This window comes from Saccoglossus kowalevskii, chromosome 7 (assembly GCF_978046115.1).
Source record: "Saccoglossus kowalevskii chromosome 7, keSacKowa6.1, whole genome shotgun sequence".
NCBI lineage: Eukaryota > Metazoa > Hemichordata > Enteropneusta > Harrimaniidae > Saccoglossus > Saccoglossus kowalevskii.
The window spans coordinates 32,025,030-32,047,738 of record NC_140647.1 but is presented as its reverse complement, the minus strand read 5'-3'; the positions used below and the strand labels follow the sequence as shown (position 1 = coordinate 32,047,738).

The following is a 22,709-nucleotide window of genomic DNA, read 5'->3' as shown; positions in this document are numbered from 1 at the left end:
TCAAAGAATGTCCGCACTATGAATATTGCACTGCGTTTTGCTAAAAATAGCTCTGAGCCATAACATCGGTGAATATTTTCGAGATGAGGATCTGATCTGAACTTTGGCTGAAAATGGTGTACGATGACGTCTGAAACATCAGGTGCGAACTGTATTAGTAAATACCATTGATTATTTTAGGTGAATAATATAGTCGTACTAATGCGCCTTCAAGTTAACATATGAGTTTTCTAGTGCACCTGTCGCCGTTTCTGACGGCTACTGTATGTGAACTGTTCAACAGTTCATAACGTTTGTATGGTCATTGTTCTTACGAATATTATTTGTTGGAACCTGTGAAACTTTCTTCGGACAACTGGCCATTTATTTCAACAGTCCAACACCACACTTTTAACGGGGAATACAGAAATCTTTTTTTTTTTATATTAAAATGTTATTCCACGTTCCTTGTATGATCTGTGGAAACCCCCCCCCCCGGGGGGGGGGGGGGTACTTCCACATTAAGTGGGTAAGGGTGTGAAGCCCACCTCTCGAAAACCATACTCACATCTAAACCACTTGTTTCTATTTATATACCCACTTCTAAACACAAGTGTTTTCAGCGAAAAAAACCCACCCAGCTCACAACTTCTGCAACCAGTGAGGGCATCCAGGCAATGCATTTTATTCAGCCTTTCCAGTATTTGGCTTTGAATATAAGAATCTGTGAAAAAGTAAATAAATGCTACACATTTCTAAACCAAACCATTGATAAATGGCTACCCACTTCTAAACAAAATAACGTGAAATGACACCCCAGTCGGGCGGCACATACCCGTATTGCACTTCTATGGAAGTAGCCCCCCCCCGGGGGGGGGGGGAAACCACTCACTGATCTCTGTAAGCTTTATGGGGTCTTTGGATTGTTACAATTCATGAGAACTCCCGGGCGGGGCACTCGTCCGAAAGTGGGGTATGCAATATTTGGGTGGGCATATTACGCGTTTAGTGGTATAATAAATGACTGTTTTTTTAATTGTATTTTGTATGCAGATGATTTATTGCTTCTTTCAACAAGGGGCTGCAAAAAAAATCAATGTCATTAAAAAAAACTGTGATGATTGGAAAGTCAACATAAATAAATTTAAAGTTATTGTTTTCAATGGAAAGGGTGAGAATCTTTAAAGATACATTTTAATTCTGTTTAAATTTATCTTGACATTATCTTGCAATCTAATGATGAATTTAACTTGCCAATTCCAGGTTCCTGAATTGATAGCGTTTGCGCATTAATTGTTTGTGCACTTGCATATATTGTGTGACCCCGGGGTCAACAAACCCGATGGTAGGACAGATTTCGAATATTTCAAGCACACAGTGTTGCAGTACACGAACACCAAAAAATGTGCACACCATTCTGCCTGAGCAAGAATAACGAGCATGTATTATCTTTGGCTAAAGAGTAATATTTTCATAGTTTTTGCCTGTATTTTGGGAGTTATGTCACAGTCATATTTACTCTGTGAAACACACACGTACCATTTATTTCAGTGCATTTTCTCTGAAAAATCATCTTGTTCACCTGAAAATCCACTTTTCTCAATTGTCCTAAATAGTTCTTCTACCTCCCCTCGTTTGTACCCACCCACACTCACTCCACTCTTTGATAGACTGTTTCATATATGCCGCTGATATCTTCCGGGTTGCATGTCTATCAATGTTCTTTTGACCGTTTATATTTTTGTCCTACCCTCGTTGCTAGATAGGTTACGTATCTGCAAATAGAATTACATCGCGTCTGACATTAATTCGGGGATCGGGAATTTCAATTTTATATGACAAGTCTCAGAAGACATTATTCAAAATGTACAAGGTGCTATGAAATAACAATGAGTTTCATTTGGGTAATTAGCATGTACAGTACTCATTCAGCCCAACCTCCGGCTTTTATCGCTTTTTTTTCGACCGCTTATCGCTTAATTTCCGACCGCTTTTTTTCCGCTCGCTCGCTTTTGTTCCCTCGCTCGCTCGCCTTTGTTTAATGCATTTGTTTGATGCTGACATTTGAGGTGGAATAACTACTCACAAAATTGTTCAGTGAAAGTATCAATACTGAAAAACTACAAAATTTGATTTGGTTTTAGGATGCAGCTGTTGAACATTGTAAAAACTCAAAATTGTATACTTGAGGCAGTTTTGTTCAAAATCTGTCACAAGTTACACAACTCGGTAATTTTGGATTGTCAATTACCCCTCAGTATTAATAATTTTAATGAATTATTTAAAAGAAAACTTGAATGACAAAAAAATCATTAACAAAGAAGACAGCAATAAATACTTACAAGTTATTTAAAAGAAAATAATTATTGTATTATGAGCTTTATTTGGATAATACTAAAAATAAATAAATATATAAACTGGTTTTAACAAAATTAAGAGTTTCTGCCCATCAAATGCTTGTAATTGAAAAGGCAGGTATAATGACATCAAGAGAAACAATCAATTTTGTAACTTTTGTAACTCCAACAAGATTGGAGATGAAACTTGTTCCCTTTTTACTGTAATCGCCAAGCTAACCTTCAAGGCTTAGTACGGGGATTTGTTTTCTATCATTCTTTCAAGTATTAATAAATTTATTCTTAATTATTTCACACAGTTTGTTTTTAACATCTTAGAATTGTTTTAGTTAGTTTGTTTGTTTAGATTGTATTCCAGTTTGTTGCATTTTACGCAACATGTATTGTGTACATTCTAAATAAAATATCCTATCCTAGCCATGTTCTGATATCTAAAGCTGTAACTGTAAATATAATACAAGTGTCTCTATTAAGTATTTATTTTTTTGTTTGTCAAGAAAGAACTCAAGAAAGAGAAACAAAAAACTGAACTTAGCAACTGATGAGCAAAAAAAACCCATCTCATGTAATTCCATCTGTTTTGCTAGGACTATGTTGCAGTGTATAAAGCTGTGCCATAATGGATGATTTTGACATCATTACTACATTGGGACATGGAACTGGTGGTGACGTGTATCTTGTTAGGAGTAAAAAACATAAAAAGTAAGTTCTATGATCATTCAGTCTACAATCCACAAAATAGTTGAATATGCAGCGTGCCCAAGCTTTTGGAATTATTAGCATATCTGCATGAAAGTCTCATCTCTTTTAATTGGTTAATTTTTGTGTCTGTTTTCTATATGATATCATTTTTATTATTCAAAAAATGAACGAATGTTATTACATTTGTTAGATTATTGGCATTGAAGAAAGTACTTCTGGATGAGAAAAAGAAAACCAGGACAAAAGAAGCAGTATTGAGAGAAGCCAAGTAAGTAGCGTTTGCTTACAACTACAATTTATCGGATATGATGTCAATGATCTCTCTTCCTGCATACTTTGTAGTGTCCTAATCTTCCCAATTCATTTGTTAGCTCCGCTGTCGACTTTGTCGAGCGGAGCTTATCATATGAGTGATTGTCCGTCGTCCGTGTCAATGTTTTACTTTTTCGACTTCTTCTTGAAAACTACAAGCCTGAATGCTTTGATACTTGGTGTATATGTACCTTGGGTAGACCTCTCTCAGATTTGTTCATTTCATGTCCATATCTTCAATTCTCTAATTTTGGTGAATATTTTTGTAATTTTTGTTAAAAAGTGATATTTTCGACTTCTTGTTAAAAACCGCAAGTCCAATTGCTTTGATATTACATATATAGGTACTACATGTGGATCTCTCTCAGATTTGTTCATTTTGTAATGATATCTTTAGTTCTCTAATTTTGGTGAATATTTTTGTCATTTTTGGTAAAAAGTGATATTTTCGACTTCTTGTTAAAAACCGCAAGTCCAATTGCTTTGATATTACATATATAGGTACTACATGCGGATCTCTCTCAGATTTGTTCATTTTGTAATGATATCTTTAGTTCTCTAATTTTAATGAATATTTTTGTCATTTTTGGTAAAAAGTGATATTTTCAACTTTTTGTGAAAAACCGCAAGTCCAATTGCTTTGATATTACATATATAGGTACTACATGTGGACCTCTCTCAGATTTGTTCATTTTGTAATGATATCTTTAATTCTCTAATTTTGGTGAATATTTTTGTCATTTTTGGTAAAAAGTGATATTTTCGACTTCTTGTTAAAAACCACAATCATTTATGGTGAAAAATGATATTTTTGAATTCTTGTTGAAAACAGTCCCATTGCATTGATACTATGCATATTGTTCATTTTCTAATGATATCTTCTGTTCTTTAATTAGTCCCCGTTCGGACGCAGTCCGAAAACGGGGACTTATGTTTTGCCCTGTGTGCGTCCGTGCGTCCGTGATCACCTGTATCTCGAACATGCATGGACCGATTAAGTTCAAACTTCACTCATACATCACACATTATATGGGACATATGCACATGCATTTTTTTCATGATCTGATTAACGATAGCCGAATAGCGGCCATTTTAAGGCCGAAAATGCATCAAAATCGCACATTTTCACCATTCCGGACCCGGATCTCAGTTATGCATGTACGGATTTTGTTCAAATTTGGTACATACATTAAACATAATAGGACCTTGATGCACGTCATTTTTTTGGGGGGATCGGGTTCGAAATGGCCGACTGGCGGCCACTTTGTTTTAAAGAATTCAGTTCTGGATCCGTATCTGAGACATGCTTGGATTGATCGAGTTCAAACTTCACACACACAAGGTACATCATGTCACAAATATGTATGTGCATTTGTTTCATGATCTCATTAACGATAGCCAAATGGCGGCCGCTTTAAGGCCGAAAATGCATTGAAATCGCACATTTTCACCATTCCGGACCCGGATCTCAGTTATGCATGGACGGATTTCATTCAAATTTGGTACATACATTAAACATAATAGGACCTTGATGCACGTCATTTTTTTTTCCGGATCAAGTTCGAAATGGCCGACTGGCGGCCATTTTGTTTTAAAGAATTCAGTTCTGGATCCGTCTCCGAGATATGTCTGGATTGATCAAGTTCAAACTTCACACACACAAGGTACATCATGTCACAAATATGTATGTGCATTTGTTTCATGATCTCATTAACGATAGCTAAATGGGGGCGGGGCCGCTTTAAGGCCGAAAATGCATTGAAATCGCACATTTTCACCATTCCGGACCCGGATCTCAGTTATGCATGGATGGATTTTGTTCAAATTTGGTACATACATTAAACATAATAGGACCTTGATGCAAGTCTTTTTTTTTTCGGATTAAGTTCGAAATGGCCGACTGGCGGCCATTTTGTTAAAGAATTTAGTTCTGGATCCGTATCCAAGACATGTCTGGATTGATCAAGTTCAAACTTCACACACACATGGTACATCATGTCACAAATAGATATGTGCATTTGTTTCATGATCTGCTTAACAATAGTGGAATGATGGCCATTTGAAGGCCGAAAATGCATCAAAATCACGTATTTTCACAATTCCAGAACCGGATCTCAGTCATGCATGGATGGATTTTGTTCAGATTTAGCACAATGTGTTGTACATATGCAGGTGCATTTCGGTCATGATCTGCTTTGAATGTATATGTCACTCAAATATGAACGGAACGGGGACGTGTCATTGACAATGACTTGTTGAAATGTGCGTTGCTAACAGCGGAGCTATCTCAGCCGAGAGGCTGCTTGTTTTTTAATGTGTAAGGTCTGTGACCTAGCATGGTGATGCAAATAACCTCAAAACAATATAATTATTAGTCATTGAGCAACTTGTTCTTGAGATTTGACTCAAACCAAATTACATGCATATAAACTGACATCATAGCTAATATTCCTAATTTTTTCAGCCAAAATTTGCACATTTTTATGCATATTTTTATAATTTCTTTGGTAATTTTTCATCAAATTAATTTTATTTCCTATTGGCTACACATCTTGATCAAAATATGCGAAAAAATAGAGAACAAATATTTTGGTTTTGAAAGTTATTTCTCCTAATATCTATTCTTTACAGCATTTTATCTGCTTTGAAACATCCACACATTGTAACTTATTATGAATCATTTTTTGACCAAGGATCACACCTTTGTATTGTACAGGTAAGTAAAACTGTTATTTTCCAGACTAGAATTTATGGAGATTAACATTATCACACAAAGCTTTATGTACTGTGCAGTGTTTCCAAATACATGTTAGATTTGTCTCATTGATGGTAGAGTTCATATTCCACGTCACGTTTTCTGTCACTGCCATATTGTTTTAGAAATCACACCCGTACAGCCACATTGCCAGTTAAGATGCTGACTGGTTTGCTATGCATGTCTGGGGCATCTTTCAGCTAAATGTGCACATGTATTTATTTATACCACACACTAGACACACCAGCGATTGTGTCCTGATAAGTGAGACTGTGTCAGTTGCCACTTATGGTACAGAAATTCGTATGATGGATAATCAAAAATTGAAGAAAATTGCTTTTTTCATTCATATTCATTGTGTTCCTCAGTATTTGTTTGACATCTTCTGTTGAGGTTTGTTGACCCAAATTGTTAAAATTGATCTTGATTCACTTAGCTGGCAATGTTGATGGTATAGCTGATTGGTGTACAAAACAATACAGCGATGACAGTAACGTGCAAAGTTGTTGACTGTATGTAGTTGCATGTGAATTTTACCAGTTATCCAGGTGATACAAATTTCTTTCTGACTTTTGTACTTTTTAATTTAATTTAAATTAAATACCCTTCTTAAACAAGAATACATTATCACCTTAACTGAAACCTTACAAAAGATATTTTGCTGCTATTATTCCACCTAATCTACAATGTGTTTTCAATCAAAGCAAAAACAAGACCCAGTTTATTCAGTTCTGGAAATTCTTTCAAACTGATTAATATTTTGTAATTGACTTTTTTTTGACAGCCTTAGATCTCATTGTTATCCAATTGTGACAATTTCTTCTCTTCTTAGTATATTTTCAAATCTCTATTTATTTGCACAGGATTACTGTGATGGTGGTTCTTTGGATGAAAAAATCGATACTGCCAGAGCAGGTGAAACATTCCTACAAGAACATCAAGTGATGGAATGGTTTATACAGATTGCCATGGCTGTACAGTATATTCATTCTAAAAAGATACTACATAGGTACAGTCAGTACATTGATTGTTATGATCACTATTCTTAGTGTGCTCAGTAAATATATTCAATTTGTAGCCATCTGTTATAGAGAATGATTGGTTGATTGATTTTGATTATAGATCATTAATTAACCATCTAATTAGGATATTGTTTTCATTTTTACAGAGATCTCAAAACACAAAATGTCTTCCTCACAAAAAAAGGTGTAGTAAAATTAGGTGAGTTTTAAGCCTTATATTTAACCGTAGAATGTTTCAAACTTTTCCACCATCCACATGTTTTATATTATACTGGTGGAGTTTCTATGGCAACAATGCATGTCCTTTTTTCATCTAGTATATATTATAGTAAGGCATGTTTTATGCTAATGATTTGTGCACACAACAAGTATGGCATATTAGTAAACATCGTCCACTCACTCAGTTTTGCATTCGTTCATCCCTCTCTCTACAAACTCCTGCAGTAAGTATTCTCATAAGCATGTATATTGGAGGTGTATCTGATGGGACACAATAGCAAAACTATTGACCAATCAGATTTCTTTTTACAAATATTAATATTTCAAATGTGCTGAGCTCCTTGTGAGCAGTTTGTGATGATAAACAATCATGAGGCGCGACCAGGACATATTTTCATAATCCTCAAAATTGCAAGTTTCAATGTTAAGATATTATGTTTAGTTATGTCTGTCACAACCAGGATTACACACTGAAATCATCTGGGTATGGCTGTAGTGTATTTTGGTTGTAGCCTGCCTAGGGGTAGCACTGGTCACATGATGATTGTTGATGCAACACCAGGATATTTTCTACTTACTCCATCATCCTTGACACTTGTTTGTGCGTACAACTTTTTATGCACTTAATGAGAAACACCTTTGATATTCAGCCTGGAATTGTAGCTTATCGCAGACATATAATTTTTAAAATCAGTTCACTACAACAATTTCTCTTATCCATAAATGAATTGGGTAAAACAATAAATTGTTCACATCATTACAACTTTCGAGATGATTTAGTAAAGAAATAATTAAATACTATTTATATCATTGCAGTATGATTTTAATTAACCAGTTATAAAACATACATATTATTGCAAAGATTACTTTGCACAACACATGGCCAAAATATCTTGAACAGAAACTAGTGCACACACTAAGACATGCGAGTGACATGTTGATCCATTTATGAAAATAATTTCTTGAATAATTGATTTGTTTTTTTGTACTACTTGATGATAAATCTTAGTTTTTGACTTGACTTGACTTGTTTTTCTATCAGGTGACTTTGGCATTGCTAGAACATTGGACTACACTATTGACAAAGCTAGTACATGTGTTGGTACTCCATGTTATCTTAGTCCAGAATTATGTCAAGATATCCCATACAATAATAAATCTGATATCTGGGTAAGTCAAATGTACATGACAGTGTATTGTAGAACTCTGAAAATGAGATAGAATATATTCTACATTTTCATTATACTAATTGGTCAGTATATACTTTACTGTCCAACTCAGAGTGCTTAGCTGCAGTACCGTTAAAATCCTATTATAAACCACATACCTAATAGTAACCGCAACCCCGATTTCGGCTTCAGTGTTAAAGAGTTCTCAACAAAAATTGAAAACATCAGTTTATCTTTCGAAAACAACTAATTTCTTGATTTAAAAAAAAAGTCATGTCGTTTTCCCATGGAAATCAAAGCCAAAAGATCGCACTACATTATCGGTAAATCGCTTCCGTGTTTTGTTCACCATGAAGTCGGTGACCTGTCATTAACATATTTAAATGAACTAAGGTAATTTGAACACGTGGGCACCATCCAGCATTTTGATTGGTTAATTAGCGACTTGATCTATCCGGTCAAGTAATGTCTCGTGTGCATTCAAACTACATGGGGGATGTCGTACGCATCGATCGTTTACATGTAACCGAAATAATTCGCTTACGGTGAAACTAAGTTGAATTTTACTTGCATTTGATAACAATTCAACGAATTTATTTTTCGTGCGTTATTATAATCACTACTGAGTAATAATCAACAAATTCAACACTTCGAAAACAAGTAAGTTATTCACTTGTGAGCTGAAGCATGGCCGGATTGCGTTACCGTACCCACGGTACCGTACTTTTTTAGTGCCGTACCATGATCATTTTCTACTAAGCAATGCATTAATGTTTGTTTTTATTTAAAACTCGTGTCAGAATATACTTTCTGTTACGAAAAAAAAAAAAATGCATATTACATTAGATATACTGAGTATTTTTTTTTCATGTGAACAGTTTTTTTGTGACGTGACGCTAATAACTCTTCCCTGACATCTAAATTGGAGTTACGCTTATATTCAAAAGATTGGATGGTGTATTGTTTGTTTTGTGCAAGTGATGTGGGGGAAAAATGACCACGCCGATTTAGTGATTGCAATATGTACGTAATAGAAACCGCACCCCGAACTTGAGCTGTTGATCCCAATTTTTTATTTGATACATTGTAATATAAACCGCGGTTTATAATAGGATTTTAACGGTATTAATGTATTTTAACCGGTAATTATGACTTAACCTGCAACAGTGTCCTTACACCAACACATTTCTCCAGGAATTTCTGAAATAATTCTGCAATGCAGAAGTGAATTATCAATGTTGCACTACTATCTCTTAGAATTGGTTTCAGTGAAAAAACAACATAAATTCTTTATAAAAAAAATGGTAATTGACAATAACCAGGTAAACTGTATATTGAATGAAGTATTTTACCGCCTTTCACTTTTGTTAACAGCTCATTGCCGAAGCGTAGTTTACTCATGGTTACCATGGTATATGCATTCACAACATATTCATTTTATAAATACAATTACCAGTATTTGGAAAAGTCAAACAATGATTAAAGACCAAGTTTAATGATTAGACAGTCAAATTGGGGGCAATTTAGAGCAGATGGGCACTCAGCCAAATGTGACCCCTTAGCCGAGCTTGGGTGCTAAGCCAGATGTAATCCAGTTTTTAGCATGTTAGGGGATCACCATTTTTCTCCATTTTAGCGGGCAATGTGTTTATAGCAGATGATATTGATGATATAGTGCTATTACTAACATCTCCCTGTAATATGTTTTGTTTGCAGGCACTTGGCTGTTTGTTATTTGAAATGTGTGGACTCCAGCCAGCTTTTGATGCCAATAATTTAATCAGTTTATTTTACAAGATTGTGAAATGTGATCACCTTGTACGTATCAGGATTTTATTTCTGTGTGGATGGTAGTACACTGATGGAGTGTTGAAATGTTGATAGTTGCTTGGCAACTTGGTTTTTTGGTGGTTGGATTTTTACCATGGGTCACCACCCAAAAATTTGAAATATTGAAATATATTCTTGTCATGGAAAACAATGATAAAATGCCCTAAAACAAACAAAACATATTATTCATAAATTTTCTCTGAACCGAGTACAGTGATTCAACATTTTTGACTCCCGTGTGCGAAGCACAAAAGGGAGTCTTTGCAGTTACCCTGTATGTATGTATGTATGTCACTTTTTTTTGTTCCACCGTTATCTCAAGAACCACTAATCAAATTTTCGTGAAACTTGGTAAATAGATGCTCTGGGATAATGCGCAGAGTTGATTAGGTTTTGGTAAAAATTTATGAATATTAATTACCTAATTTGCATGATAATTAGCTGATTTTTAGCTGTTTCAAGACTGTTCCACTGATATCTGAAGAACCATTATTTGGATTTTGATGAAATTTGGCACATGGATGCTCTGAACTAGTGCGCAGATTTGATTAGTTTTGGGTAAAAATATATGAATATTAATTACCTAATTTGCATGATAATTAACTGATTTGAAGCTGTTCTATGACTGTTCCACTGATTTTTGAAGAACCACTCTTTGGATTTCAATGAAACTTGGCACATGGATGCTCTGAACTAATGCGCAGATTTGATTAGTTTTGGGTAAAAATCTGTTAATATTATTAATTACCTAATTTACATAATGATTAATCAATTTTCGGCTTTTCCACTGATATCTCAAGTACTAATCATAACATTTCAATAAAACTTGGTGCATAGGTGTCATATGACACTGCACAGACCTGATAGTTTTTAGGGTAATATCAGTACATATTAATTACCTAATTTGCATAATTAATTAATTTTCAGCTTTTGATATTTCGAGTAGTAATGATCACGTTTCAATGAAACTTGGTACATAGTTACTTGAGGACTGTGCAGAGACCTAATTAGTTTTGGGGTAAAATATTTGTGCATATTAATCACCTTATTAGCATAATTAGTTAATTTTCAGCTTTTCACTTGATATCTCAAGTACTAATCATCACATTTCAATGAGATTTGCGACATTTTTTCTAGGACTATGCAGAGACCTGATTAATTTTGGGATAAATGATTGTGCCTATTAATTACCTAAATTGCATAATTAGTTAATTTTTTGCTGTTCTATGGCTGTTTCACTGATGTCTAAAAACCACTCATTGGATTTCAATGAAACTTTTAAAGACATTTCAATGAACCTCAGACTATGCAACATATTAGTTTTTGGTAAATATTTATGCTTCTTAATCACCTAATTAACATAATTAATTAATACTGATATCTCAAGTATTGATCATCGCATTTGAATAAAATTTGGTACATAAATGCTCTAGGACAATAGACAGCCTGATTAATTTTGGGTTAAAATCTGTTCATATTAATTCTCTAATTAGCATAATAATTAATATTTTTTTGGTTCTAATCACATTTCAATGAAACTTGGTACATTGTGCAGACCTTTAGTTTTACACTTAAATCTGTTCATATTAGTTACCTTATTTGCATAATTAGTTTTCAGCTATTCCATTAATATCTCAAGTATAAGTAATTTTGAATTAATTTTTAATGTGTCTCCAAAACTCTCAGCGCACGGGAGTTCTTTCTAAGCTTTCTTTGATTATTTCATTTTCTTATCGTGACTAAAAAATAAAGAACATGACATTATTTTTACTCTTGAGTAGCATTCTACTTAAAAAGTATCTATTTTATGCTTTAATTGTTTTCTCTTCAGGAGGTACCGTCCATTTACTCTGATGACATGAGGAATCTTATAGATTCTATACTTGTGAAGGAACCTGACAACAGACCAAGGTACATGTGTTCTTCAACATTTTCATCACCAGTTCCCTCTTTTCATCACGTATTCACAAAATATTCCTGTTTACGGTCTGCATTTTCCTTTAAGAAGATTGGTACAAAAATAGTCAATTTTTTGAGAATTGACAAAAAAATTTGTCCTTTGGCTGCAAAATTAGAGTTCATTTCCAGAAATAGTGAAAATATTAGAAAACAAATTGGGGCGATGAATCTGGTAAATTTAGTGAAACGTGTAATTGGAGCATTGTTTATATTTGCTACTCACTGACATTCATTAAAAAACTGTGTGAAGATGTGCATACATAATAGAATTTTGTCTTCTAACAAAGTAATGAGTATTATATATTGCAGCCTGAAATACCGACATTTGTAACCTGTTGATGTTTATCTTGTTTTACTAGTATTTATTGTTCATTGTAGCAATGAAAATGTATTATGTTAAAGTGAAGTTTTCTTTTTACTACATTATATTGGATATGCAACCTTAGTGGCTGCTTAATTTGATTTCCTTTGGATATTTTGAATTAGACCCCTCCTCCACCCTCTCACTGATGCAATAAATATACTTACATGTTTATTTTGTAGTGCCAGTGCAATACTTGCCATGCCGTTTGTACAAAAATGCTTGACTTCATTTATTGAAGAGAGGCAAGAACTGTTACAGCAGCAAAAGAAACCGTCCAGACCACATTCAAGTGAGGGACATTGTGGGTATGTAATCATTTGTAGGCTTCCAGTTGTATGTCAGCGCTATATTCAGGATATTTTACATAAATAATATACAAATTAGGAATACAATAGTTCCTCATGTCCCTTGTCATTCTGGCATGTATTTGTTGACTATATGTTGTTGTATTCCCTGTTTGGACTTTTGTTTTGAATTTCACCTCTGTGCATCTATACGTCCATTCGCACATGTATGCCTGGACACTTTTCATATGTCTTGGGTGACATATGATGCGCATGCATTTGTTTTGTGATCTAATTCAATATGGCCAATATGGTCATTGGTGGTAAATAAACTTTACTGTTGATTTTGTGAATATAAGGGATATTCAACTTAAATTTAAAACAGCATGGATAACTTCAAAACTTTTGTTTCTGTGTTGCTGTTCATAATGCACATTCTATTTTATACCTGCTTTTGAATTCCCTTAAATTGTCTTTTTAAAGAGAGTGATCTAAGTCAAGATAGTCAAATGACATTTATTTTGCAACTTAAAAAACATTAATCTATTCCTCAACTCATCTGTTCCTCTTCTGCCTCTCCTATCAATATCTTTCTCTGCCACTCTTGTTTCTATCTTATGCCCGCTCACCTGGTCCCAATGTTTCATCTGCAACTCCTATCCATATCCTCTACCATCTACTTATCCTGTCCACGTCTCCTAGATTTGTACCTACATTTCTCCTCTGTCGTTTCTGTTATTATACCCTTCTGCTTTTCATCATAATATTTGATTACTAAATTGCTACATTCCATTGACAGGAGTGGAGATGCTGGTAATGTATCTGAGTTGTCCATGGATGTTACAAGTCTTGATGTGACGGCCAATAGTGAGAATCTGTCTGCCAGCAGTAGCCCAGGTAGGTCCTCTATGTATAAGGGCTTATGTTATGCAGTGTCCACAATACCAAAATAACACAATATTTTGTTATTGACATATTGCTGTTGTTGTGTATCTAGTGACTGGTCGTAAGTTAGCACCTCGTGATTCTGGTGAATATTCTGATGATTTTACAAGCTCTGATGAAGATGATGGTAAAGACAGTTCAGAAGAAGGTGTGTATATCCATACTATTTTCACACTATTAATTCTTACACTTTCTACTGGGTTTACACATTCTACTGGGTTTACACATCCTGCTGGGTTTAAACATCCTGCTGGGTTTACACATCCTGCTGGGTTTACACATTCTGTTGGGTTTAAACATTCTACTGGGTTTAAACATTCTACTGGGTTTACACATTCAACCTGGTTTACAAATTCTGTTGGGTTCACACATTCTACTGGGTTTACATATTCTGTTGGGTTTACACATTTTGTTAGAGTTACATATTCTGCTGAGTTTACACATTCAACTTGGTTTACAAATTCTGCTGGGTTTATACATTTTGTTAGGTTTACACATTCTTTTGGGTTTACACATTCTTTTGGGTTTACACATTCAGCTGAGTTTACACATTCGGCTGGGTTTACAAATTCAGCTTGGTTTACAAATTTTGTTGGGTTTACACATTCTGCTGGGTTTACACATTCTGTTGGATTTACACATTCTGCTTGGTTTACACATTCTGTTGGATTTACACATTCTGTTGGGTTTACTTATTCGGCTGGGTTTACACATTCGGCTGGGTTTACACATTCGGCTGGGTTTACACATTCTGCTGGGTTTACACATTCTGTTGGGTTTACACATTCTGTTGGGTTTACACATTCTGCTGGGTTTACACATTCTGTTGGATTTACACATTCGGCTGGGTTTACACATTCGGCTGGGTTTACACATTCTGCTGGGTTTACACATTCTCTTGGGTTTACACATTCTGTTGGGTTTACACATTCTGCTAGATTTACACATTCTGTTGGGTTTACACATTCTGTTGGGTTTACACATTCGGCTGGCTTTACACATTCGGCTGGGTTTACACATTCAGTTTGGTCTTCCTATTTGGTGAAATTTACACATACCTCTTTGTTGACACATTTTTTGGGAGTTACCCTTTTTGCTTGAATAGTTTGCATCTGCTATGATTACCGGTAATATGTTTTTGTTTTGTTTTAGAAATTGAGGAAGTGTGTGAAGTGGTTATTGATGATGACATTCCTGTAATTGTTGTACATTCACCAAGAACTATAGTGTTAGGCAATCATGGATTACCTGCTGTACATATGGAAAAGGAAATAGATTATGCTGATGACTTTGAAGAAGAGTTGGTCGAGTCAGATCCTGAGGTAAATTGTATAGAGATATGGTATCACTGGAAACATGCGTGTCTACTGTCAGTACTACCGATCTGTTTGTCATCAATACATGATTTGTTATCACTATGCTGTTTTCATTCATCACTTTGGTGCAATACACGTATTGTATATACATATACGTTTCATTGATGTTTTTCTTGTTCTGGTTAACAGCCTGATGACACCCACCACAGCTGTACAGATAGTTCACATATAAATAGAGGAATACAAATTGTTTAAATATCTATTATTTAGATCTACCTAGATCAATTTTACTCATACTTCTCATGAAAATTATTCATGGTCCCATGTTGTTTTGTGGCTCAAACCAATTTGACCATCTTTGTTATTATACTCTTCTCTTGTATTTTGTATATTCTGACTGAATATTCTTAGTGGGCCACCTAGGTCTATTTCACTCATGCTCGGTGTGCAGATAAATTTTGGAACCAATGCAACAAGTTTCTTTTTTTTTTTTACAGAAAAGTAAATTTTATTATTACTGGTGCTAGATTTATAATAATGTGACTTACATGAAACTTTAATAATGCAATATTTTCTTTTCTATCAAGAACTTAGATGAGATAATAACTTATGCTAAAACAGCTGTCGGTGTTGATGTAAATGATGATGATGATATCACAATGGAAGAGTTATTAGAAAGACCAGGATCATCTTGCAGGCAGTTACTTAGAGAGTAAGAACACATCAAATATTTGACTAGTACAATCTGGTTTTCACAATGCATTTTGCGGATAATAATTTCTTTTCACAGAACTACTGTCACAATTATCACATTCATGTCTGTCTTGTTTCAATATGGCATCCATATTCTGTGTTGTTAGCTCTGCTCGCTTGTCTTCGAAGATGACAGAATGTAGCGCATAATTTTTGACTTCTTCTTGAAAACCACCTGTCTGATTGCTTTGATATGTAGGAACTTTAGACTTTTATCTTATATGTTCATTTCTGTTGATACCTTGAATATTTTGGTCACTTGAGGTTGAAAAAGTACTTTTGTTTTTCTTATTGTTGGTTTTATAAGAGATATACACTATGAAAACCTAAACCTAATTTATTTACAGTCATTGCATTGAAAGTCTTGGTAAAGATGTATTTGATGAAGTTCAAAGGAAATGTCAACAAGGAGTGTCTCCTGCAGATTTCATGTGAGTATTCCTGATAATGAGTGTGAAGGTACTAGCTCTGATTCAGGTGACTCACAATGTTCAATATTCAACAATATCTGTCATACAGTGGATCGTTTCCAGGTTTCCAGATAATCTATTTTGTCTGTTTAAATCTCGGCAAATTGTACATCTACACTCGTTCACAAAGCGAAAATTTACACATTGTAAACTATGTGTAATTTTCCGCTTTGTGAAGATTTAAAGTCCAGGATTTCCTGAGTGTGTCAAATCAAAGATTTATGTACCAACAAAGTCATGATGAGACTATTTGATGATTTGCTACGAACAAGGATAAACGTAACACTGGATCTGATAATACAAATTGTATCCACAGCTGTTTTACAATCATTTACAACTGGGTTATTATAATATTACATCATTATTTGTTTCTGTCTCTCTGTCTGTTTATTTTTAACTTAATGATGAAAACAATCATCTTGGATTAAGAGTTTCATTTCATTTATCTGACATGTTCAAAATTGTGTAAAAATGGCAAATGTACAGATGTGAGACACACATCAAGTTATGTCAGCTGTTATTGTACAATGATAACAAGATGATTAATTGTATTTTAGTTTTGACATGCTCAAAATATGAAATCTAGTCGTTGATATATTTAAAATAATAATATTTTATACCTTTCATAGGCCACAATTTGAGCATGTGATTGGAAGCGACCATCTAGAAACTTGTTATCTTGTAAATGAAATACTAGCAGAAGAAAACCATGATAAAGTTTGCATGAAAGAAGACGAGTAGAGTTTGAATTCAACGTCTACAATGTACAAATTGCAGAGTTACCACCAGTCATACTTGTATAAGGAATACTTGTCATGGCCGTATGAGATTGCATGCAATATTGAATTGTCTTATCCTCAATGTATGTCACAGATTATTTATGTGTTCATACATGTTAGCTATGTCAATATAATTGCATATAAGCATTCACAGATACTATGGTTTTTAGAACTACTGCTATATAATCACTGGAGTGTATCATTATGGACATTATTTTTTATTTTTTCCACCCTTGATTCTGAACAGTTTTTTTAGTGATCCCTGGTCATTTATGTGAGTCGTTTATCTGCTCACATTTTCTAAATAGGTATACTAATATTGATATAAGGGTCATGTCTGAAAACCACTAATATGTACAGCAGCATGTTCAATTTTCAAGGTGAATGTTTCGACACTCCACTCGGGAGAGAGGAATGTTGGAACAGAGCAACACCGTGCAGGCAAATGTTGTTAAAGCAGTTTCTTTATTTAAGACTGTCAATATCTTTATCATATCATATTTTTACGTTCAATAATGAAAGTAAAAATTGCTGCATAAAAATTTTACTTTAAAGGGAAGCTTTGAAATTATGTGTTTGATTTGAATTATTATATTTTAAAACATTGTTATGTGTGACCAGTATGTCGCTCATTACATAAAGTATTAAAGTACACCTGCCAATCCTTCATACGATTCAAATATCCGTCCACATTAATAATTTCCAATTCAAACTCAATAAATCATAAATTTGTGTCACAATCATGTCATATTATATGTATTGGTATTCTTCATAATGTCTGTCATTTACTGACTTCTGAATTTTGTTTGCATGTTATAACCGTCTTTTGTAAATATAAATCTGGATCAGTCTAATTTGAGTATATCTAGTTTTTTACAGTCTTTGTAAGATTGAACCATTTAGATGGACATACACATACTCAATTGTCATATACTGTAGTGTATATAAGTAGTACTACTACTAATAATAAGTTCACTACGTTCAATTACCCACCATAATCGGTCAAAATTACTATTTTGAACTGTAGGTATTAATCTGCAAGTCAGCCAATGACGGAGAGAGAAATCTAGGTCAAGGGAAGCCCCATGACCTCAGATTTTCTTCCAGTCACATAACACATGACCAAGGTCAAGAGGTCATCGCCATCTTGCCTTATGTTCACTCTGTTTTCTACGCACCGAGTGTGCATCGTAGCAAAACAGTGTGCTTCAGTCAACAGTTTTTCTGAGGTACTCCTCCATGCCAGCATTCCCTCTGTGTCTCCCGAGAACATCATTGGGATAATGACGTCCCCAAGCTGTACTGCACAGCCGCCTGGTGCAATGCACTTTGTTGCAACACCAATTCACTACGTTCAATTACGCACCATAGACACGGTCAGTCAAAATGACTATTTTGAACTGTAGGCATTAATCAGTGATTCTGCCAATGACGGAGAAATAGAATATAGGTAAGGGGAAGCCCCATGACCCCAAGATTCTTTTCCCTTACGTCACAAACCACATGACCGAGGCCATATGGCAGCGAATACGGAGTGGCTGATACCCCAGTGGGTAGCCTCCAGGCTGTTTTGGCTGTGGAACGGTCCAAAGATAGACTTGTTTGCCGCACCCCGGAACGCCAAGCTCCCGACATAAATAACACTCCTGTCAACTCCAGGAGCCTTGGCCAGGGTTGCTTTGCTGACCCTGTAGACCCACATAGATGTGTATGCCTTTCCTCCCTTCCCGCTAGTTCACCTGGCACCAGAGAAAACTTTGAGAGGTGCACACCTGCATATTGTCATTGGTCGCACCCAGTTGGCCAACCAAGGCCTAGTTTCCACTTCTGTTGGAAATGCTAGTTGAAACACCAGTAGTGCTTCCGGACTTACTGGACCTGCTGTCCTAACCGGACGGCACACTACCAACGAGCCCAGTGGGTATCACTTGCATGCATAGAGGCTCTCAGTAGACCCGCACATATGAAAGGTTTATCTGAGTGGGCTGCCAACGTCCTGGCCAGGGCGAACAGGGATTCCACCAATGCTGCCTACATTTCTAGGTGGCAAGCATACACTTATTGGTGTAGCGGAAAGGAGATTGATCCATACCATCCCTCTATTGGCCAGGTAGCAGACTCCTTTGTCCACCTGTTTGACGAAGTGGGTTTGTCCTACGCAGCGATCATTGGCTACAGATCGGCCTTGTCCGCCACCATTGAGAACGCTTTGGGAACAAGACTAGCCGATTGTCCTATTATTAGGAGACTATTTACTGCTTTCCATATCAGAGGCTGAGACCCCGTACAAGGGAACCGCCCTACTTGGATTTCTCGGTTGTGTTGTCCGCTCTAAGCAGACCGCCCTTTGAGTCTGTCGATCAGCACCACTCAAAATTTTGTCTTGGAAAATAGTCTTCCTACTGGCCCTTGCCTCAGGTAGGCGTCTGTCGGAACTTGGGGCATTGTCCTTCTCGGACGATGTACCACACGAATCAGGTTTTTCGCCAAGAACCAAATCCCAGGACACTATCCTCACCCGATCGTCATCTCCCGGCTGTCAAATTTTGTCAGCCCGGAGGGTCAAGAGGAATTGCTTCTCTGCCCGGTTCGAGCATGGAGTTGCTACCAAAACCGTACTAGGGATTCAAGATGGGGTGCCAAGCACAAGTCTTTGTGTTGTGGCCCAGGCAGGCAGGAGTGGTCGGCCCCCGACTTCCATCACCAGGTGGATTACTGCAACTGTATTAGAGGTCTATAATACTTTAACTTCCTTGACACAGAGCTTGCAGAGACACAAAGTACGAGCGCATGAGGTCTGTGTGATTGCTAACTCACTAGTGCTAGTGTCGAACATTTTCAGAGGGCAGGCTTCTGGAGAACGCAAACGTCTTTATCAACTACTACCTAAGAGACACCGAATCCATTGAGGAGAGCCTCTTTTAGGCTTGTTCCCGTCATAGCGGGTCAGACTCTGGTTGCTGACCCAGCCCAAACGACCACAAGGGTCCTGCCCATAGGCGATAAGTTGGTCTCAGCATTTTTGCGGACAGATTTCTCTACTATCAGCACTCCTTGGAAGTTTCCAGGTCTCGCTTTTCGGCTTATGTCCTCATGCAGAACTGTTTCAGTCTTTACTTCAAAAGCATACTACCCCCTAATTTGGGTTTTGGGTCTAGCACATTGAACCATGTTACCATTTTGGGCTTTTTGCTCCGGGGACAGCACAGGCGAGGTAAGACACCACCCTTTTTGGGGGGTCTTAGCTAGGTGATGAGTGGTGTAAAGTGTATCATCGCGGACTGGGAAAAGACGTTCATCATTTTCTGTTTGCTCAACCAACCTCAGGCAGGGGGACCCCTTGGACCCATTTGACACGGCTATGACTCTGATCACAGATGCTTCCCTCACAGGTTGGGGAGCGCACCTAATGGACGAGCAAGCCCAAGGAATATGCCCCTGTATTAGATTAGACCCCAATCTAGGGAACCACCCAAAGCGGACCACCTTTTTAACCACTGGAATTAGCACTACTGAAATATTTGATGTGGAAAACAGTCCTACTAGCTCTTGCCTTTGGTAGGCATTGTTCTGAGTTCGGGGCCATGTCCTTCTTAGACAATCAAGCTGTACTAAAGACAAGAATCAGGTTTCACACCAAGAACCAAATCTGAGGATGGGATTCACAGTCGATTGTTATCCCCATTTGGCCAATAATGTCCGGAGGATCAGGAGGAGTTGCTTCTATGCCCAGTTCGAGCTTTGAGGGAGTCGAGGCAGGGCAGCAAGCAGATGCAGATGCAGTGTTAAACACTCCCTGTGCATTGGCGATAGAGCAGTCTCGGATACAGATTTGTGTGGAGAAGTTTCCCCGTCAGCAATCCTTAGACATTCCCAGGTCTTGCTTTCGGCCTATGCCCTCATGCAGAATTGTTTCGGCTTCTTCTTTTTAGAATGCTAGTTATCCTCAAAATTGGGTTTGGGTCTAGCATCCTTGGGCAATGCCGACCCCCGTCACCCTATCCGCAGTATTCTTTTACTATGGGAATGACACTGGCAAGGTAAGGCACCATTTTTTACTTGTCTTAGCTAGGTGGTAGTCATAAGTAAAATTGTTATTAACACACAAAAAAAAATAAGTAAAATTTGTCCAGGGATTGGACACCCTTCATTTTGAGTACTCCTTTATTTTCTGTTTATTTTTTCTTGGTGTCTTAATCATTTTGACAGACCGGAGTCTATGGTGGGTAATTGATTGTAGTGAATTTAGGCAGAGGATTTCAATCTGCCTATTCACCTAGTTCATACCCACCATATATTCCAGGTCCCTCCCAACCACCCCACTTTCTGTAACATTTGGCTTTAAGTCCTCGTTTACGGAGAAAACATAAGGCAAGATGGCACTGACCACTTGACCTTGGTCACGTGTTGCATGACGTGGAAGAAAATCTAGGAGCTTATGGGGCTTCCCCTGACCTAGATTTCTCTCTCTGCAGATTAATGCATACAGTTCAAAAAAGTCATTTTGACTGACCAGAGTCTATGGTATAGGGTATGAACTAGGTGAATGGGCTTAATTGCAACCCCCACTCCTCACCAGCATTGTTAGATGTTAAATGATCTACGATAATGTCAATGAGGTCTTTGCAGTTGGCCTGTCTGTATGTGTGAAAACATAATTTATATTAATAGTTAATTTGATTATTAATACGTTTTGCGTAGCTTAGGTTTAAGGGGAAGGTATGGTGCAGTTTATATTAATATACGGGATGGTTATCTTTTTTAAGGGTGCGACCCAAGATTTTCCTAGTAGGAGGGAACAATGAATCTGCTCATCAAGATGCGGAGATGTGAAGCAGTCCCATATCCATTCTCACTGGCATCAGAAAAATTAAGGCTCTGATATTCGCTATTATTCACAAAGTCTGTCGGTTTGTAGCACCTTTGAACTTAAATGTTCACTGGACATGGAAAATCTGTTAACCACGTTTTCCATTTTTGTAGGACTGTTCAATTTGCTGGTCCAATTTCAAGCCCTCAGTGACATAGATCTTGTAAAAGCAAGCAGGACAGGATCATAAACTGAACTAACGATAGAAAGAATTCCCTTTCTTGTGGGTGGTCTGTCTCGTTTGACAATCTTGAATCCCAGTGTATCACATTCAATTGAACAATATACACCTAAAGCACGCTCAATTGGTAGTTTGTCATAATTCAAATTTAGATCTTTGATCTCGTTAGCTCGCTGTTCTAGTATAATTTAGTCTAGAACAGCACGATTGTTGCTGATCCATTTAGTTAGGTGAAACCCACCCTTCCAACATGATTGCATTCGCAGTGTTGTCTACAGATTTGAGACAGTCATCCACATAGAAATTACATATAACTTTATCAGCAATTGTGGGTTCAAACATGTCTTTGTGACCTTCCGTCATTTTATGTAATGCAGAATTTGAGTAGCTTGGTGAAGAGACTGCTCCAAATAAATGAACCACCATCTTGTAGATTTCTGGTT

At 36.5% G+C, this 22,709-nt stretch overlaps 1 protein-coding gene across 1 annotated transcript; it reads left to right on the top strand.

The window, feature by feature from the left end:
- The first annotated feature begins 42 nt into the window (after positions 1–42).
- LOC102809638 (serine/threonine-protein kinase Nek5-like) lies at positions 43–18,069 on the top strand. Its single transcript, XM_085501745.1, has 16 exons — positions 43–142; positions 2,924–3,038; positions 3,229–3,306; positions 5,982–6,066; positions 6,969–7,114; positions 7,274–7,326; positions 8,389–8,516; positions 10,232–10,333; positions 12,177–12,256; positions 12,848–12,973; positions 13,752–13,849; positions 13,950–14,045; positions 15,050–15,219; positions 15,801–15,925; positions 16,314–16,397; positions 17,066–18,069. Exons 2-16 carry the CDS (start codon positions 2,956–2,958, stop codon positions 17,175–17,177), a joined length of 1,566 nt encoding a protein of 521 aa, XP_085357871.1. The 5' UTR covers positions 43–142; positions 2,924–2,955; the 3' UTR covers positions 17,178–18,069.
- The last annotated feature ends 4,640 nt before the right edge of the window (positions 18,070–22,709 follow it).